We start from the raw sequence: 19,954 nt of genomic DNA, 5'->3' as shown, positions 1-19,954 counted from the left end.
CAATAAATCAATAATACTTTGTTATAAAGCAGCTAATGATTATAGCACTTAAATGTTTTGTGTTTTCTTCGGAATATATTAAGAGTACCCTGTTAATGGAATCGGGAAATTCAAAGTCACCTCAAAGTACAGAAAAAAGTCAAGTGTTGAAAACACATGGCATTATAACAATTATCAACGTTTAACAGCTTCAGACTAGGTGAAACAAGGCGTGCAGAATCAAATTAAATGAAAAGACGCCGTGTTCATGTGACCCTTAAACTACAAGGTCAAAGAGACTTAGTGTTATAATACAGTATATACAGTACGTAAAATAAATGCTTTTTAAAAGGATTCTATTTGATGTTCTGAAAATATCGTGAACAAATTAACCAGCCGATCTTAATGCCATGAGAGCCGCAGAAGGGGATGTTCTTCATGTTTGGTGTTCCCCGGTTGGCGAACCCAATGGTTTTTCCCATGAGAGCATATTATGTCCACTTCAAGACTGCCGCCCAGGTAGGGCTGGGAAATGGCATTCAAGGCAAGCGATCTGGAGGCGAAGCTTCGGGAGCAGCTGCCCGTGATGATTGGTTTGGCTGGCGATGGAGAACCGGCCCCAGCGTCCAGCACTCGCCCCTGTGAGACAGCGTGTTTGAAATCTCGCCCAGGACTGATGGACTTGAGCGATGAAGTTCTCGTCCTCATTTTTCGGCGGCTGGACCCCTTCTCCCTGTTGAGGGCTGGGAGCACCTGCCGGGCCCTGCTCAGGGTGTGCAGCTGCAGCTCCCTCTGGAGACCGCTCTTCCAGGTCGGAAAACTTGGAGGTTAAACTTCTAATACGTTTGTTTTTGAAGATGGAGTTTTTTGTCGTTAACTGCATACGGGGGAAAAACTTTTTTTTTTCTCTGGGTTCATAAGAGATGTGTAGATCTACCCGCCTTGTTACTGATTTATTGTCACACCCCGGAGGTCATTTCAGAATATGACTTCCAATTTATGAAGGTATCTTAAGTGTTGATAAAATTACCCAGTCCCCTGGAGGAGATTACGCGCTCTTTTTGTATTCGTTGGGTTTTTGGGGGGTTTACACATTACACAATGTGGTTTCCTCCACATTAGCTTTATTAGTTACTAACAAGGTGTAACGTGTTCAGAACCAGAAAGAAGGCAGAACTTCTATGGGATATCTTTTTTTTCCAAACTGCTGTTAGAGTAGTGTAGGAAAGCCCGTTTCCGCCAGGGAGTAAAAACACGCGTTGTGTATCTCGCAATTGCGACTTTGTATCTCAGAATTCCGAGTTTATATCTCACATTTGCGATTTCGAAATAGCCCACATTTCATTCTGTCCTCTTGTTATTGCAACGGATTCGGGTTCTAGGGCTTGTGCCCTCGCCGCTCCCACCCTAGTTCGTGCCTCACTGCATTGGCTCGAACCCGGGTCTTGCCAGCTAAGCTTTAGCCGCACTGCAACCAGATCGTACAACCTGTATATCGGCCGTTCCGTTGCACTATATTCATAAATCGTACAGGATCTATAAGACCTGAAGACTTGTCTTGTCAAGTGCCCTGATAAAATTAATTACACTAATTTTTATTTCCGCCAGGGAGGCTTCTGTAGTACCAGGATGGAATAGTGGGCGGGGGGCTTTTTAAAACGTTTTTATTTAAACGCCAGAAATACAAAAAAGGAGACGGAATATTAAAAAAGATACAGAAATAGACACCACATCCAGAGGAATTCACAATTATAAAAGCTGAAACTTATTGTATGTCTTGCCTTTTGATTCTTTAAATGTCTACTAGAATTTAAGTGAAAAAGGAATTGTACTTTAAAAGTATTAACAGAGGGAGCGGTATTAAACCATTTACTTTTGTGGATGAAATATTTTGCCAAAATTAACTGATTAAATAATTAGAACATATCCTTTATCCAAATCAGATCTAAATGTTAATTTAAAGATTGTGATGTAATATTTACATTTTAAATGTTTAACAATAACATTTTGCATATCTAGCAAAACAATTTTGTATACACTATACTGTATGCGATTAACAAACAGATGTAACAGGATTTTTTCTCATTATTACAAAATACATACAAGTCCTCTTGTTCATGTTTAAATCTAGAAAGTGTCAATTTAACAGGATAAAATCTATGAACGATCTTAAATGAAGTTTCTTTTAACTTTATTTGTAAGACAGTATCTATCGGCAATTGTCCAAACTAATTTCCAATTTATATTCCTAAACGTAGCATTCCAAAAGCAGACACAAGAAGGTATTAATCCACGGTGGGCTTCTTTTGCCAGATGAGCAACCTGGCCTGGCTACGTCCATTGATGGCGCCAGAAGTGACGTCAAAATTGTGAGATTTTAAGTCGCAATTGCGAGATACCATAGCGCGTTTTTTTAACTCCCTGGCGGAAACGGGCTTCCCCAGGGGTGTAATACTGCGCTGCAGAAGAAACCTGAGTCTTTACCACGGCCGTTTTCCCTGGACGTAACAGTTCTCCCTCTTTGCTTTCATGGACTCAAAGTTTGTTCACAGCGGTTTAAGAAACGGTATTGCAAGCCATTTATTTATGTAGTTTTAAAAATGTGTAAGAGTAATCATTGTTGAAACAATCCTTAATCTTATTAACAGGTGTCATTTGGGGTCTCATTTACTGCTGCTGTGAATTCCATATCCTTGAAAGATGCTTTCCGCCTCCTGTACATGTGGAGAGTGTTGTATAGCAGTCTGCACTGCAATGCACGTCTCCAGAAGAAGCTGTTCAGTGAGACTCCTAAATATTGGGTCCAGTGGCTGGTGCTTGAAGAGAAGGTACCTTTGCCTCCAGTAAAACTTCCAGATTATGAAATGGAAAATATCTGGGGGTTGAAATTAGACTGTCTTGAAGGGAGACACAAAGGTGAGTCTTGAGTTTTTCTCAAGTGTATGAATCTTTCTGAGCAATATAGCTATAAACAAGCACATGTACTTGAGTATCCCAACTGCTAAAACCATGATGTATACATACAGTATTAAAAGTCTTGATGAGGGAATTTATATGCTTTCAAATGAATGTCTCTCAAGGTATACTCTTTTGACAAACTTTAAAATATCTAACCCTGCACTGTGACTGCCACACAGTGGAAGGCTTTCATACAATGATTTTGCCCTTTAATCCGTGTACAGTATGTAGACAAGTGGTTTGTTTGCATTTTCTTTTGGGAAATGGTCATTTACATGTTCTCCTTTGGAATATTTCAGCAAACCTATTTTTTCCCAGGTATGTAGTTTTGGATTTTGCGTTTTCTAATTCTAATTTGTGCTGTTCTCCTTAGGGATGCTACAAAATGGTTAAACAGTTTGTCGCACAAGATTTGTGTAGAAGCAAATGGCAAATGGCTTACAAATGAGAAGTGGCTGCTCTCTAAGAGCTAGGAGTGTCTCAAATTTTGTCCAGGTGATACTGAAAAGCCATCTAACTGGGGAGGCTTGTTCCAGATATCCAGAGTTTGTGTAAATATTCGGTGTCTGAATTTCTTTCTCTTTAGTTTCCAGTTGTTTCACTGCTGTCATCTTTCCCTTGGGTTTACACAAGCACGCAGTACTTATGAAAGACTCCTGGTCTGAAGAAATTCAGCAACCAGAATTGTTCTTCTTGCTCATTGAACTGTTTCTAAAGGTTATTATACCTTTTTTGCAGTATGATAACTGAATCTAACATGGTATTTTATGGACTTGCTAGCACTTGAGAGAGTGTGACCTGTGCTCCCCTGGTTTCAAGTTTTTGTTTGTGCTACATAACAAAATAGTTTTTTTTTGTTTGTCTAGTTTTCATAGGCTCTGTCATGCATGTTTTTGTCAAATGTCTGCCCAATCCATGATTTTTCTAAATTAGTTTTTTTTAGTACCGTTTCTGGGTCCTCTGCTTGGAGGAATCTAACTGATGTAGATTGGGAATAGCATTGGGCATTAAATGGGTCCAAGCAGCACACCATTGCTTACAACTGCCCAGGGTGTTAAATCGGTTCTTGCTTTATGTGCATATATTACATGGGATTCCTAAAACAGTTTGAACACTAGCCTTTTATGAAGTGTGACTGGACACAAATCTTAAGAGACTGATGGTGTCTTTTCCGCTGTAGAACCTCCATGTAAGTTATACTTAAATAACTGCTTTTACTATTGTAGTCCTGAAAAAAATAATTGTAACAGGCAAGGATTTCAGTGTTTTCCATTGCTCAGCAATTGTTTTCAACCTTCTATAGCTTGATTTACCCTTTCAATGTTTGAATCATTGGCCTGGTTATGCATACTCTTCCTTCTGCTTATTTCTTTTCATTTATGATACTTAAGACATTTTCCCACATAATGTACATTAAGGATGAATGTTTCATGAAACACGACCATCGTTTTTTTTACTTCTCATTCATCTGTCTACAACTTGTAAACCCCGACTTCATTCTTCTATGGTCTGCATCTCTAGGATATTTGGGACATGTGTTATTTTAAAATTTATAGTAGACATCAAAATATACCAGATTGTGTGCTTGTTGATCTCATGTCCGTTTCCCTTTTTTTACTGGTGGCTTGCTCTTATTGACAGTCCGCAATGGTACCAGCTCTGTACTGTTTAAGAAGTGGGGGATTGGTGGAATTGATGGTACCAAGATCTGTTTTCTGCTTTAACATTCAAGTTCTTCTTTGTTCAGTTACCCAGCTGGCTGTTTATTTTTAATGTATAGTCCAAAGATGCCACAACTTCTCTTCTCTCTGTCTGTTCTCAAAGACGGTTTTCTGAACTCATACATCAGAAAGACCACAGAAACAAAATTATCCTGCAGCTAGGATCACACCTTCCCCCTTCTCTTAACGACAGACTACTTTTCTAAACTTTCTCCATTCATTGGAGGTTTCATTTCACACCTCTCTACACCTGTTCTGACTTCACACCACTTGATTGGCCTCTTTGTCTGTCCCATGCTCGCTCCTCCTCTCTCCCAGCCTTTGTTCTCCCGCTACATTACCCTTGCTTACTGCCTTGTCTTTCTCACACCTAAAGAAGGCTCCATGGCTGAAATGTTGCATTTTCTTTCTTCATTTCTGCGTGGAATAAACCTATTACTTGTTCCTTTACAACTTCTCTTCTGCTTGTCTATCCAGTTTTAGTTTGAATACTGCTTTTGCATCAGTGCCCATTGGACTGAAGTGCCACCCCATTCTGCTTGCACAGGCCCCCTAAACCTAAGCTTTTCATTTCATCTCTAATCTTTTAGCAATGTGTTAAATGTCTGTATTCTTCTTGTTGGTGGCACTAGCAGCTCAGGATTTCTAAGCATTCTTACCATGGACATTAGGTCTTAAACGTACACTTCAGGTTTAAGGATTTAATATGTCGAATCATTAGTCTACCATTTTAATGTCTTTGGATCCTGCATGGGCCATGTGGCCTGTAAGACAACAGTCCCTTCCTAAATTCAAGGCTTGGTCTTTTCAGTACTCAATCTGGTGAGCTTTCCCTTCATTCAGTAGAATCCTGTGGCAGTGCTGTACAGGCAGTGGAACCATTCAGAATGTGTACATCAATAGCTTCTAAATTTCTAAAGAATATACATTCTAAACTTGTTTGTGAAATACAGAAATGGCAAACAAACATTCACATTTGAAAATGGCTGAAGCATTGGTCACATGCTGAAGTCTGCCGTGTTCCCCGTACAGTACTGTATGGGGAGCAGAAGGAATTATTTTCCCTAGTCCCACTTGTATTAATGGCAACAAGGTAAACTGTGCCAGGTCTGGATACCTTAAAATCTTGCTGTATTGTAAATGCACCAGTCAAATGTTACACCCGTTATCAACTGACATTCTAATGTGAAGCTGATCAGATTCACAGAAGTCTTTTAAAAGACCTCTGGAACATCTGTAACTTATACAATTCCTTTCATGTAATGCATCCCAAAGTACTAAGTCCTTACTAAAATTGATTAGCTGACAACCATGCTTGACACATTCAAAATGCTTCTGTCCAACTTTACTGACTCTCTTTTTTTTTTTTTTTTTTTTTTTTTTTCCTTTCAGAGGATGCTGAAGAAGGTGAAACGGACGGGGTTTTGAAATTTGAATGGAAAGAATTGTATGATCGTGCTATAAAGCATCATGGCAGTTTTGCTAATGTTGTACAACATGTTCTTGAACAACAGATTAAAAATGGTAAGTAAAGCTGAATGTCTTCTATTGGTCATAATTGCTCTGATTATAGATAAAGGCTCCACAGTAAGTGAAATTTTTAGTATTCAAATGGGAATTGGACTTTCCAGACTATCCTTGTTTCAAACTCAAGGTTAACTTTCTTATTGCTTAATTTAAAGCTATCAAATGATTCAGCATGCATTCATTTTGGAGTAAGTCAAGATTTCTTCTCGACTAAAAACGACTTGTTGCAATTGCAAAGCTGGTTGAGTGAAGCCATAAACTCTAACCAAAATGAAGTAAATGCTATTTCATTTGAAGTCTCAAATCCTGAGTTATAAGTAGTTGAGTTAAAAAGTCCTTTATTGCTGTTGGTATGCAAAAGAAATCTGCAGTGGTATAACCAATGGGAGAACTTGCTGTGGGATGCAAGTTGAGCCTTTTGGCCCAGATGTTGTAATCCATGTTTGTAGGAATCTTTTCCTTTTGAGGACAAAATCTATGGAATATTTATAATGTGCAGCAATAATATTAATTAGTGAACTTTCTAGCCACCTGTTATTTTTCACTTCAGTGTTAGAGGGGCTACAGATCCCCTGATGAAAGTTTGTTTTAATTTATGTCCTTAGTTTTCAGAAAACTTAAGACCTACTTTAGGATGATATTTTGAAGGCCCACAATTATAAAAGCTTTGTAGGTTTAAAATTATGCTTATCAGAAGGTGGATTGAAAACATTCATATAGAAAGTCTAGGGGTAGTCCTCTGAGCTTTTTTTTCTGGAAGAATTTTCCACATCTGTTGATGTTTCTGCTGCATCACCACAGACCACAGCGAACTCGAGGAGCTGTACAGCGAGTACCGTCGTTTCAGGTTCCTGTGGCATTTAAATTACTGGCTGTTCAAGCAGCCGAAGCCCGTTGACCGGGATCTGCGCAACACGTTCCTGCAGTGGAAGAGGTACAAGAGGCGCAAGGTGGTCTCCTGGGGGAAGGCCCAGTGTGATGTTGAGTATCTTGCTTACCTGCATCACGTCACCAGGGACTACATTGAAGGGCAGTTGGCAAAAGGGGATGAAAATGTTGGTAAGTTGGCATTAAGTCCTTTATTACGGGTAGAAAGGAATGTGTACTCCTTTGAGCATACAACCATCAAATGTGCCTCCCTAAGAGCACTTGCCATCCTTGACTGAAAGCTAGTACCTGTAACAGATGTGCTTGCTGATTTTTTTTTTGCAATCAGTTCTTGGTTCAGAACGTACCATACTGTACAGTGCATTATTTCCAAGAACTACAGCATCTAAAACTTGCTAATTAGGTTTTTATTTCTTACTAAAATGGCTCTCTCATCCCATGACTTCTGTCATAGGTTTTTGTGATTCTTTCAATCCAAGATGGCTTTTAAGCATCAATGATCTGAATTAAGGCTTGTTCCAGATTGAATTTATCTTGGTTAATTCAGATTAAGTTGCAAAACAGCTTTGTATTGCCTAGATCCCATTCCTACCTCTCTATTGAAAGCTTTCCTGCAAGACACTTGCCATTAATTGTCAACTTCAACGGTCCCCTACTGCTTTAAATACTGCATGTATTGCTTCTGTACTAAAACTCTGATATAATGGACTACAGACCAATTTCTAATTAAACAAAGGTTTTAGAATGTGTGGTTGCACATCAATTTACAGATTCACATGAAAGCTAATGGTTTAACTATTCCAGTCTGGTTTTCTCAGGAATTGTCACAGAGTAGTCTTGTCAGGGTTATCAATGACAGACTTGGATTATAAGTATCCTTATGCTCTTGATAGTTAATCATGGTCTTGCTCAATCACTTAGAAACAGTGGCGATCAATGATGCCGTCTTTAATTGGTTCTGCTCTTACCTGACTTGCAGGCAGCTTTTTGTATCCTTTAGTCCTCATAAATCCCCCATGACTCTAGTTAATCATGGTGTGCCACAGTGTTCAGTCTTGGGGCCCTTTTGCTTTTAATTTACATGCTTCCTCTCGGTCAGATATGCAAACATCTGCTTTACATTAAAACCTCCCCCTTGTCATGCAAGAGGTGTGTGATATCAAGCTTGAAATGTAATGACTAAAACACTCTTTTTTTCAATGTGTTGTACATTGATTGAATCTTTTTTGTGTTCAGACTTCAAGCCTTGCTTCAAGCTTTTATTTTTTCTATTCTAGGTATTCAGACTGTGGGATGCTATTTTACGATGTGCAAATCCTTAGTGACCTGGATTTTGAATCAAAACTGGGGAAGACTGAAAAGCAAAAAGGTACTTTGTGCATTCATGTCTTTTGCACCAAGTATTTGCAAGCAGAAACTATAGAATTTTGGGGGGGGAAAAACTTATCCAATGCCACAATATAGCATAACCTCTTTTTTTTACTTTTAGTTGGTACTTGTTCATTAGTTCCAGTCAAAGGGTTGGGCACTGGATCTATTAATGACTCAATTTGCTGCTTGAGCAGGTGCAACCTGCAAGAATTTTTCATACAGTATGTAATGTCTTCCTGAGTGGCATTGGAGTTTCAGTGTGAGGAATATTGTGAATACTCTCAATGCTACTGACTGCTAGGGAAGTGTGTGCACACACAAATACCTTTCACAACTGCATATCTAATACTGTAACCAGAACCCGTGGTTTAATTTTTGTGGTAAGCTGTGGGCGCAATAGAAGGCTTTTCAGTCTGGACCTGTATGAGAAGGCAAGGTATGACCTGAGGAGAATTGTCAAGGCCACTAAAGGGCAAGTTCATGAACTAGAAATACAAGCTGGTACATATTGGAAGAGGTACATGTGGCGGGGTATCGAGTTTATAACGGCACATGCTGTTAAAGTCAGTGTTGCATCCACTGATACTGGTTTCTCTCCCGGATGAGCTGAATGTCTGTTGCGCTTGGTTCGAGAGGGGAATCACAGAACTGCCAGTGTTCCCAGCTGCTGGCTGATATGTCAGTGTCCGTCATGGAGGCTGAAATCGGGGCAACTTTTAGATGGGTGAATGTATTTAAGGTGACCAGCCCAGATGCTGTTCCTGAACAGATCCTCAAGTCCTGTGCAGGCTAATTTGGTTTTTATGGATTTTTAATCTTGCATGGGAATGGAAGATTGTAAAAGTGAGTTTTAAAAAAACTGCCATCATACCAGTCCCAAAGAAAAATACTGTGACCTGTTTTAATGATTACAGATCAGTAGCACTCGCATCTACCGAAATGCTTTGAAAGGCTGGTCGTGAAGCACAATAACACAGTGGTAACTGAGTGCATAGATCCCCTGCATTTGCATAGTGGTATAACCAGTCCACTGACGATGCCCCTTCACACTACATGCAGAAACATACATCAGAATGCTATTCAATGATTACATCTCCGCATTTAACACTATAGCTCCATCCAAACTAGTCAGGAAGCTTAATGACCTGGGTATCGGCACCTCTCTATGCAACTGGATTTCCTAACTGGCAGACCACAGACTGCGAGGGTCAATGTGAAGCTTTCTTCCACAATGACCATTAATATAGGTGCCCCTCAGGGCTATGTGCTTGGCCCCCTGCCATTTCCTTGTTTACCCATGATTGCATGGCTGGACAGAGCTCCATCTAAAAGTATAGTAGCATCATCAAGATCATAGCCCGTCTCATAGTTACTGGCGATTCAGGGATGAGGTTGGGTGGAGTGGTGCCTTGACATTTCTCAAGCCAGGTGGGGAGCACCTGTTCACATTAGGTGCTCCTGATGCACCTGTAGAGGGGTGGCTGTAGAGCTGGATAGAAGCTTCAGGCTCCTGCGTACCTTCAACACTAATGATTTAATGTGGTCCCAGCATGTAACTGGAGCTAGAAAGAAGGTGCAACAGTGCCTTTACTTTCTCAGACAATTGAAGAAAGTTTGGTTCATCTTCAGCTATTCTTACTACAGTACATTTTACAGGTGCACTATTAAGTGTGTTTGGTTTGCTTTGGCAGTAGCTTGTCTAACTGAAATGCATTACAGGGGATAATCGGGTCAGCCCAGTCCTTTATTAGTGTACAGCTCGCCTCCATTGAGCACATTTTTACACCTTGCAGTCTCAGGAAAACTGGGAGTATTGGATAGTTATGGATAATCATCCTGGTTTCTCACTTTTCTCTCCAATTCCCTCTGGTAAGGATTATAGGAAGATAAAGATACTGTATGTACTACCAGATTCGGAGGCTTTTTCCTGCAAGCTGTGCGCTTATTGAATTTTACCCCTACCAATGACTTGCATACTGCTTGTGCACCTTGTTTAAGTTGTATGTTATTTAACTTTTTGCTGTTCCATTTTGGTGTTTCCTTAATGTCTTTGTATTTGCATGTATGCTCCAATAAGCATTTCACTGCACTTGTGCATATGCCAAATTAAGCTGAACTAAGGGACAAATTCAGTATTCTACAATTGCAGCATGAAGCTTGATTTAGTGTCCAGATGTGATGTTTTAGAACTGTTAACTCCTAAAATTAGTGTATGTTTTTCATAGTCCTTAGCGGTTTGTACTTTTGCATTGCAGAACATAAAGCTTGAAAGTTACACAAGTCTGGACACTAGGAAAAATGAACTGAAGTCTGTCTCTGCTTTAATATCTTCTATGCCAGGTCTACACAGATACTCTGGACGGGGTGTACATGGTGCTGAATAAAGAAATGGCAGTCTCTGGGGTCAATCATTACCAGTTCTGTCAGGTTGCCAAAGTTCAGATGGCAAGAGTATGCAAGCTGGAAGAGACGGCCATGAATTATGTCAATTGGAGAATGATTGACTCCACATACTACTACAAGTAAGTCTACAAGTAATTTAAGCCAGTTTTTAAACAAATCAAACTTTCACAGTATTCAACACATGCCAATCCTTGTGACATACCTAGTGGTGATGCTGTAATCATTAAAACTCTTAACAAAATGAGAGAATCTGTTCTTTCAATTTTAAAATGGTGTAGTCTGCCCAAAACTGGGGTCCATCTGCAGTCATGGCATCTCTAGTTTTTAGTTAGGTTTCAGGGAACCTATTGTCTTGGGAGGTATGTCTATTGACTTTAGAAAAGGATCAGTTTTAAAATGTGAAGCTTAGACTTATATTCACCTTGAAAGAATGGCAGAGGGTGTGATGTGGTGGGGGGGGAATGAAGCAAAGCTGGTAGCATGAAACAGTGCAGCAGCAGGCTGTTGAACAGAATCCCAATACTTGAATTGGTGGTGCACTGGCTCTGTGGCCAAGGATCTGTGCCTGTGGCTGGTAGAGGAATCTACTCCATTGGGCCCCTGAGCAAGGCCCTTAACCCCAACTGCTCCAGGGCTGTTGTATAAATGGCAGACACAGTGCTCTGATCCCAAGCTTCTCTCTCTGCCTTTGTGTCTCATGGAGAGCAAGCTGGGGTATGTGAAAAGACAAATTCCTAATGCACGAAATTGTATATGGCCAATAAAGTGATCTTACCTTAAAGTGTAATGTGACAGTCAAGAATAACACAAATGGAAAGTTTAAGGTTTACTTTTGACCTCTTTTGAGCTCTGGGGGACGTCTTAAATGAATTCTGGCTTCAGCACTTAAGGTTTTGCAGAGAATTGTCTGGGTAAGGGATGAGTGCTCCTCTTCCAGCAGCAACCTTAGGTTAGTGAAGGGAATATCTGTCGAGTGTAATCATGGGAACTGACTGGACAGGACCCTCAAGTTGAAGAGGATGGTTCCAGTGCAGTAAAGCTCAGATGGCAGGCACAGCCAAAACAGGTGAGACTGGAGCAGGTCCCAGAATGTGCTTCTGTTGTGCCTGACCCCTGGCAGGGCATTCCTCCATGGAGGGGTTAGAGCGGGAAAGCTCCAGAAGCCTCTGGAACACAATTTCCCCACCCTGGTCCTGGGAGACTCCTGCATCTGCTGGCTGTTCAGTCCATCTGAGCAGTTACTCACTAGTGCCAATTCATGACTTTAATTGATATACCTTCTTGGTTAGACTTGTTGATGAGCTCAGTCCTTAGTTCCAACACTACCCTGTCAAACATTGTGCCAAGATGCCAGTGATGAACAGACACACAGGTGGGAATGACCTGTGAATGTATCTGACAATCCCACAAAAAGCACTTGATTTCTGCTGAGATCCAGTTGGCCACAGGTAACTGAATGAGGATAGTTTTAAAACTTGGAAATTGGTACAAGGTTGATTGGGGGGGGGTGGGTGGGATTTGTAATTGGGATTAACATGTTTAATCATTTATCAACCTTTCCCAGGAGGTCTCCTGTACAGCAACTGGCCAGTGGCACAACTGCTGAGCTTCAGTGGGTTGCCTGTTGTGAGCTGCAGGGTAACATAGCTGCTGGCTGAAATTAAAAAAAAAAAAAAACAATCAAGTATGTCATGAGGGACTATAAAGATTTCCCTTATTGCAGACAAAAATGACAATATGGGCATTAAATGCTGTGCCTGCCTGATTTGGCTTTCCATGATGGGAGTTTTAAAAGTACAGTAGGTGGCCTTGAACAGCCACAAATTGCAGCCATAAGGTACAAACTATTATTTACAGTACAGGTATGAAATCCAAGATCTACTAAAAAAAATCCTAGCTCTTTTGGGTTTCTACTTGGATTAGACTTCAAGCTGGACTGTTAGCAACAAAGCTGCTTACCAGATTCAAAAATCCATTTTTTTTTTTTTACACACTCAGAGTATCTGATACTGTTCCCAAACAGTGTCTCTACTGAATTTTCTTTACAGCCGAGTGTTCAGATAAAGGCAAAATGTTGGTCAGTTTACCTCTCAAATAAGTTACAACAACTTCAGTACATAGGCTTTTATGCAATCTTTCCATGACTTTAGTTTTTGCTCTTGTCTATAGAGCTCTTGATGATTTTGTAGTTGACAGTTCAACTTATGAATAACAGACATTTCATATTTTTTATACTCCCACAATGAGCTTTTCTCTTCTGCGGAGGTCCTTCTACCAACATTTCATCTTGCACACCTGAAGGAGGGAAGTTTAGAAATGCAATGTTTTAGACAAGGTTGCTATCAATTACCAATGTTGAACTAAGTTGGCTTTCAGCTCTTAATGTGCATTAAATGCAGAATTTGAATCCATTAATCTGCAGGTAGAAGGGTCCGCTGGGGCTAGGGTTCACGGTTGTCTAAGAAAAACAGACTAGCGGAGTCTTTCACCTGTGCTCATTTGATTCTGAAAGAGTAATACATTGTTTCTAATTTGTCCAGACCAGCTGAGAAAAGCTTTAATTGTAAAGAATGCCCAAATATATTAATCCTTAATTGAGGTAGTCAATGACCTTGACTAGATCTCTTCCCACCCCCCCATGTAAACCACCACCAAACAGGTTTATCAGAAAAGTCGCCCAATTATCTTGTTAGACTTTTTTCAGTGGCCATTTGTGTGCAGTTTATGCAGCTGCTTCAGGCTAGGGGTTGAGGGAGTTGTGGAGGTAGTCTATCAAGTTTAAACCCCAGGTAATCTTATAATGCATATCTAAAAATACATTTTTATGGCCATAGAACACGCAAAAGCAATAAAGTAGAAAGCTTTCTGTTCTTGTGCTTCAGTTGTGAAAGTCACTGACTTATGTCAAAACCCCAACGTAAGAACAAGGTGGGGTTGCCAATATCAATTTGCTGTTGGCTTTGCTTGGTATCTTTTCTCTTCTAAGTAACACTAGTATTGTCTTTCATCTCCTTTTAAATGTAGTTCTCATCTTTGAACTAAAAACTGGTGTGGTAAAAATCCATATTTGGTTAGTTCTATTTATATAAACAATAGAGGGGTGATGGACAAGGAGGACCTGTGTGGAGTAACTTCTGGGGGGAGACATGCTTTACTAGATCCTCCCATAATCTCGGAACCATGGTAATTGGTGACCTCTGGTGACTAAAGCAGTTTGTTGCCTCTTTTGGTAGGTTATACATGTTAACTGGGTGTGATCACCTCCTGATATACCTCAAAGCATTCCTGCACCGGAAGAGGCTGGTCAATGACTGGATTCTTCAGGATGAAAATGCCTGGGCAAGACAAAAGCTGCCAGAAAAGCTCTACCAACTTCTGCAGTTTGAGACCAAAATCTCCAAAGGTAAATCCAGCTTTCCAATGTACCGTGTAGGCTCTCTTGTAATTAAGTTAAAACACATTTTAAATCTCAATATGGCACTTAATTAAGCTCATCCGAGGATCTCATCTGATATTTCTTGAAGGGAGAAACCAGCAGTATGGTCCCACAGCGCTCCATTGTGTTATAGTGAATTTTAAAGTTCACAGTAAAGCCCTTCTCAAACTTTCTGGATGGTCCATGTGCAGATATGGTAAACTGTGGATCATGGGGTGCAGAAACTACCCAAGGGTGCAAATCCTCATCTTATGGGTCTACAAAACCCAGGTGGATTTTGTTGTGGTTGAGTTCCAGAGTGTTTCATCTGGGCTGCTCTGATGAATAGCCCTGTCATCCTTTATAAATAGTCTTCAAGGCTCTAGAGCTATAGATTTTTATCTATCGAAATACTCCTAGAGTTAAGTGCTTCTTTTGACACTATAAAACATGAGATTTACTCTCCCTTCTTGAGACTGGAGTTGCTGACAATGCTCCTAAGTGGATGAATCTTAATTTATTGATCGCTGACACTTTCTCTAGGAGGTTTTCATTCTAATGTTTTGGTTATGTCTTGATACCCAGTATTGAATTTTGGGCTTGCTATTCAGTATTGAAGTTGCTGTTTCTGCATATCTGGTATAAAGACCTGGATGGCTCAATTTCCTTCTTGTACTGCAACAAGACCGAGGTAAGGCTACTCGGCACCTCCCATCTTCAAATCAATTTAGTAATTCCATCTGTGATCAGCACTGTACTGTAATCAAAATGGAAAAATTTTTAGGGGTGATATTTGGTCCTGACTTTTTCTACTTGAGTAGAATATTTTGCAAAACATTTACAAAATGGAAGAATATCACCAGACCAGTCCTATGTTTTAGAACAGCTGGCCATCACATGTAATAAACTCTAGGATACTGCAACACCTTACTTGTTGGAGTATCTAAATCCACACTGAACAAAATCCAGTATGTTCAGATTTCAGCAGCCAGAATCCTGACCATATTGGCAATAAATCACATTATACCTGCCTTGGAATTCTTGCATTGGGTTCCTACCAGCTTTAGAGTCCACTTCAAAATCCTTCTGCTCACCTTTTAAGGCTTTAAATACAGTAGATGGGTACTGAGGTGCCAAGCCAACTTATGCCTATGCCCCAGAGCTCTGAAACTGTCCCCAATGATATCGGAGAGTTCCCTTTGCTGAGTGCATTTAAATCAAGGCTCAAAACCTTTCTTTTCAGAAAATGTTTACTCCATTTTCTAATGACTGCATCTTTCAATGCACTTCTAACTTCTGTTCTTGTTTTCGAACATTGCAGTACATAATTTTCTATCTGCTAAAACAACTTGAGCCTGTCAAAATGTTAATGAATTTTTAGAGTATAGTGACCAATGGAACTGATTCAGTTGCAAGTGATTGTTTTCAACAGCCAGGAGGACATTTGATTATCTCTACAAAACATCTAATCAAGGGAATAAATAGTCATATAACAGTGGCAGTTGAAGCCAGGACAAAATATCACTTCAGACCTGTTTAAGAGGCAAATCTGAAATGCTTTTTGCGAGTGCCTTGAAGGAATTAACTAAAAGTTTGTATTGTATCTTTTTGCTTATGTTACTAAAGCCGTCTCAGGATATCTGGTCTCAAAAGATAACATGGCCACATGATGCCTTTACGCACAGCTGACAGCTCTTGGGGAAATAACCGAATGACCTCTCCTGGAACAAATGGTCAATTCAGGAGAAGGGGCTGCTTGTCATGCAGGCTGGCAGTAAAGAATATAGGAACAAGTAATAGGCTTATTAGCGTAATAGCTTCCATGCTGAAAAAAAGAAGAAAAAAAACATTTTGGCCGTGGAGCCTTTTTCAGGTGTGAGACCTGAAGAACCTGACCTCACACCTGAAGAAGGCTCCATGGCCAAAACTTTTTCTTTTTTTTTTCCAGCAGGAATAAACTTATTACTTGTTCCTTTGCAGCCTATGCATACTGATGCAGCTACCCACCTGAACTAGTAAAGAATATATATGTAATTGTCAGCTTTTTAGAATGACCATATAGCCATAATGCAAGCAGAGAGTCATGTGGGAGTGCATCTTGTATTGTTTGTACCACTATATAAAGGAGCACCGTAAACAGTTTTTAAATCTTGTTCCACAAACAAGACTTCCATATGCATATGAAATAGACAACTTTCAACACTTACTCTGCTGATGCAGTTTTTTCTGGCACAACAGCCTTTATGGAAGAGCATTTTTTTTTAAAGAGCCATGAACCATTTTCCCTTAAGGCAAGTGTATCATTCAAATGTAGGAATGAGAATTAACTTTCTCCTTAGACGGAGGTTTACCTTTATAGTGTTGCTGTTGTAAAAGTGAAACCAAAAAACCCATTTTACATCGATTTCAATCGTTCATCAAAGAGATGACCAAGTACAAGCAAGTTGTTACTCAAACCCAGTTATTTGTGCATTTTACAATTATACAAGGTGTGCAGGTTTCTTTTTATATGGGCTTTACATATAATGGAGTAAAGTAACGTGATCTGCAAATTTTAAATAGGACTGGAAGTTTAGGAACTGCTGCCTTAGTCTTCCTTCCCAGTACTAAGCTCACGTTTTGACTTGATCTTGTAAGATCAGGCTAATTGGTAGCACTGGTTTTCATTTTATCTCCATTCAAAACCACACAATCTCTCAATATGCATTATTAGTTCTGGCTCATCGTGGTGCATGTTCTGGAAATTGATTTAATTTATCATTGTGTTAACAGACCTATTGAATATGAATGAGTTATGATTCACAGTACATGTGAGAACAATCCTACTTCTTTCCTAATGCCTTTTTTTAAAACGGTGCATGTGGCATCTTATGAGTTGCAACATTTTTAAAAGATGAGCATGAAGGTTACAAATGGAAACCTTTTGGACATTTGGTCTTCCACTCAACTTGAACTGTTCAATTCATACTCCATTTATATGGCTTTGAGGCATACTGTTAAGGCTGCTGAGTTGAATATTAATCAAAGGTCCAAATGACTATTGAATTTCCAAGTGTTTTTGCAAAACAATAGTGGATTGCAACTTTCAGTTTAGTTACAAAACTGCTGGTGCTGTTTTCCTAGATTTGCGACTATGAACTACATTTGTGCATATCCCTTTAATCATGGAAGGGTTCTGCTGTTGGTTTGAAATCCTGATTGGCTTTACAAGCATCTAATGGGTTAAGAATGCTCAAATACTGTTTCACTGTTAACATGGCTGCTTACAGAGTTAGCTACATGTTTTGAAGCCGTTTTCTGCTTTTGCTTTCCAGACATGAGTCCACAGCATGCCTGTTTTTCAAGGCTATTTGCCAACTATGGAGTTTAATTTAAGCTAAAATCTAGTACAAATGTTCAGTTAGAAAGTAAGGGAAAAGTTAATTACCTGACAAGAAGCAAGTTGTAATACAGCTGCAGTTGTGTAAAAAAAGTAATGAGTCATCTTTTGAGACCATTTCTTTTTGTCTGTTAATTTTCACCATTTTCAGATAAATTTAGAACTTTTTTGTAAACTGTTTTTCTTTACTGATGCCATACTTGGAGTCTAGCCTTGCCTCAGTCTGGATCTGATTTAATAAATGCCACATCAAAACTCAAAGGCATTATTCAGGAGGCCACTGGAGCGTGCAAGTTCAATTTAATGACTTGCCAAAGAGCTGCATCCATGTCACATCACTGGAAGGAAAAAAAGATAAGTGATTTTTCTTGTTTGCACCCTTGAATATATATATATAGATAACCCTTGCCTCAAACATTTATACTGGCATGTAAAGGAAATGAAACACTTGGGTCTAATGGACTTAAAGTTTAAACTATCAAGCAATCGCAAAATGTGAACAAAAATAGTCAGTGGGGGACTATCAAAAGGAAAACGTTGTACAATTAGGATCTTTTACCTCTCTGAGCTTTAATGGAAGCCGGGCAGAGGACAGACTGCTAAGGTATGTTTCTGCTCTCTTATGCAGTTGTTCTTTTTCAGTTTTTCCTTTAGATGTTCTGCTGGACTCTAGTCTGGAGAAAACTACTTAAAGCCAAACCACTTTGAATGCAATGCAACAGTCCCAGCAGCAAAGTTATTTCAGGCTGCTCAATGTATTGTTGGGTTCAGTCTGCACCAGCAGTTCTGTTATGATGGTTGCAAGAGTAACACTTCCAGGTCCCTACTGATTTGCCTGAACAATGTGACAGTCAGCATGACCCACCTGACTTGGCATCAAAAGGCATTATTCACCTGACCCCTGAGGTGTTCTGTGTCCAGCACATGATGGGGATTGCATGTCTGCATTTAACATGACTCCCAAACAGCCTCTGGGCATCCCAATCTTGTCCACAAGGATTGCCTTGTGCTGTGTGGTTTAGTGTTTCTGGAATTTCTCGTGCTATAGCCCCTGCATAGGTGTGATTGTTTGGGCCCTTGTTAGTGTCATGGATATAGTGTCCCTCACAGAATTGTTTTTCTGTGCTCCTTTCAGTCTATGGATTGTTGAAGTGGAATATCGAATCAAGAACCAGGATACCAGGTGGTACATGGTTATTTAACTATTCTTGCATTCATTAAAGCCATGTATTTTATTACTTTCAGAATGAGTCGCTTTAACAATTGGTAGAATTTTAATTCCAGTGCCAGTCAATATGGAGCTGGTGCTCTTGGGTGATCGCATGACTGGAACTCAATATTGTCTCCTCAAAGAACAGCACTCGATCAGCCTTAAACATGAGCTGTTAACTGATAGCTTTGTGCCTGGTTGAGCTCTTGATGCGAGCCTGTCTTCATTCTGGCTTAATGCACTTTTACAACTCTTTCCTCAGGCAGTCTTCATGGTGACCACCCATTTGCCCGGCTCAGTCGAGCCATCTGGATCTACTTGCTGTATGGTGAGCAGTTGCTCATGGAGGATGTGAAGGAACTGGTCTTCCAGTATGCTCAAGATGGTCTTTAACCTGTGATGTTGCTTATCAGTCTTGCCAGATTTTTTATTGATTTGTTAAAGTGTTTACTTTTTTTAGTAAGTCAAGACCTTTCAGGGACCCTCCAGTGGAGGTTGTTTGCTAGGGTTTTGCAGTGTTTTATAACTTTTAATTGCATTTTAGAAACCTTTTTAAGCAATTCAAAGCTCAAACTGCAAACCATGCTACAAAACTATTTTTTAAAACTTTTTTGTATCCCTTTGTTTTTTTATTTTTTGAAAGTGGAATATTTTATTGTATACATGCTTTTTGTAACTTTAACTTTTAACATTCTCAAAGTGCATGGATTTTTAGACCAACTCACTAACAAGTAAACCACATAATGCTTGTTATAAGTTGTCATGTTTCTTTCATGCTTTGCAAATGTGGAATCAATGCCACAACTTTAAAGAGATCTAGGAAAATGTCACAACACATTATATCACTTACGAGTAGCTTTCCATGATCGTGTATTATAAAGTGATTTCCAATTTAGATATCGGTCAAGAATATTTGATGGTAATAAACGTATTATGATGCATACCAGGGTGAAGGAGATGGACCTCTTGACTTGTGGCTTGCTGGATGCCTGCAAGGGTGCCTTAATGTCTGTGAGAATTGTTTACCTCCTCAGCACTAAGACCAGTTACCAACAAGAACATGCTCTTCAAGTCGTCAACTTCTAATCATCTAAAATCCTATT

The 19,954-nt window shown here is 39.7% G+C and overlaps 1 protein-coding gene across 1 annotated transcript; it reads left to right on the top strand.

The window, feature by feature from the left end:
* The first annotated feature begins 511 nt into the window (after positions 1 to 511).
* LOC148840335 (uncharacterized) lies at positions 512 to 19,244 on the top strand. The gene is made up of 8 exons (XM_088928595.1): positions 512 to 790; positions 2,628 to 2,895; positions 6,051 to 6,182; positions 6,987 to 7,244; positions 8,351 to 8,442; positions 10,785 to 10,966; positions 14,081 to 14,250; positions 19,114 to 19,244. Exons 1-8 carry the CDS (start codon positions 512 to 514, stop codon positions 19,242 to 19,244), a joined length of 1,512 nt encoding a protein of 503 aa, XP_088784721.1.
* Positions 19,245 to 19,954: the final 710 nt, after the last annotated feature.

Source organism: Atractosteus spatula, chromosome 2, assembly GCF_055471065.1.
Source record: "Atractosteus spatula isolate fAtrSpa1 chromosome 2, fAtrSpa1.hap1, whole genome shotgun sequence".
NCBI lineage: Eukaryota > Metazoa > Chordata > Actinopteri > Semionotiformes > Lepisosteidae > Atractosteus > Atractosteus spatula.
This window is presented reverse-complemented; position numbering and strand designations above follow the sequence as displayed.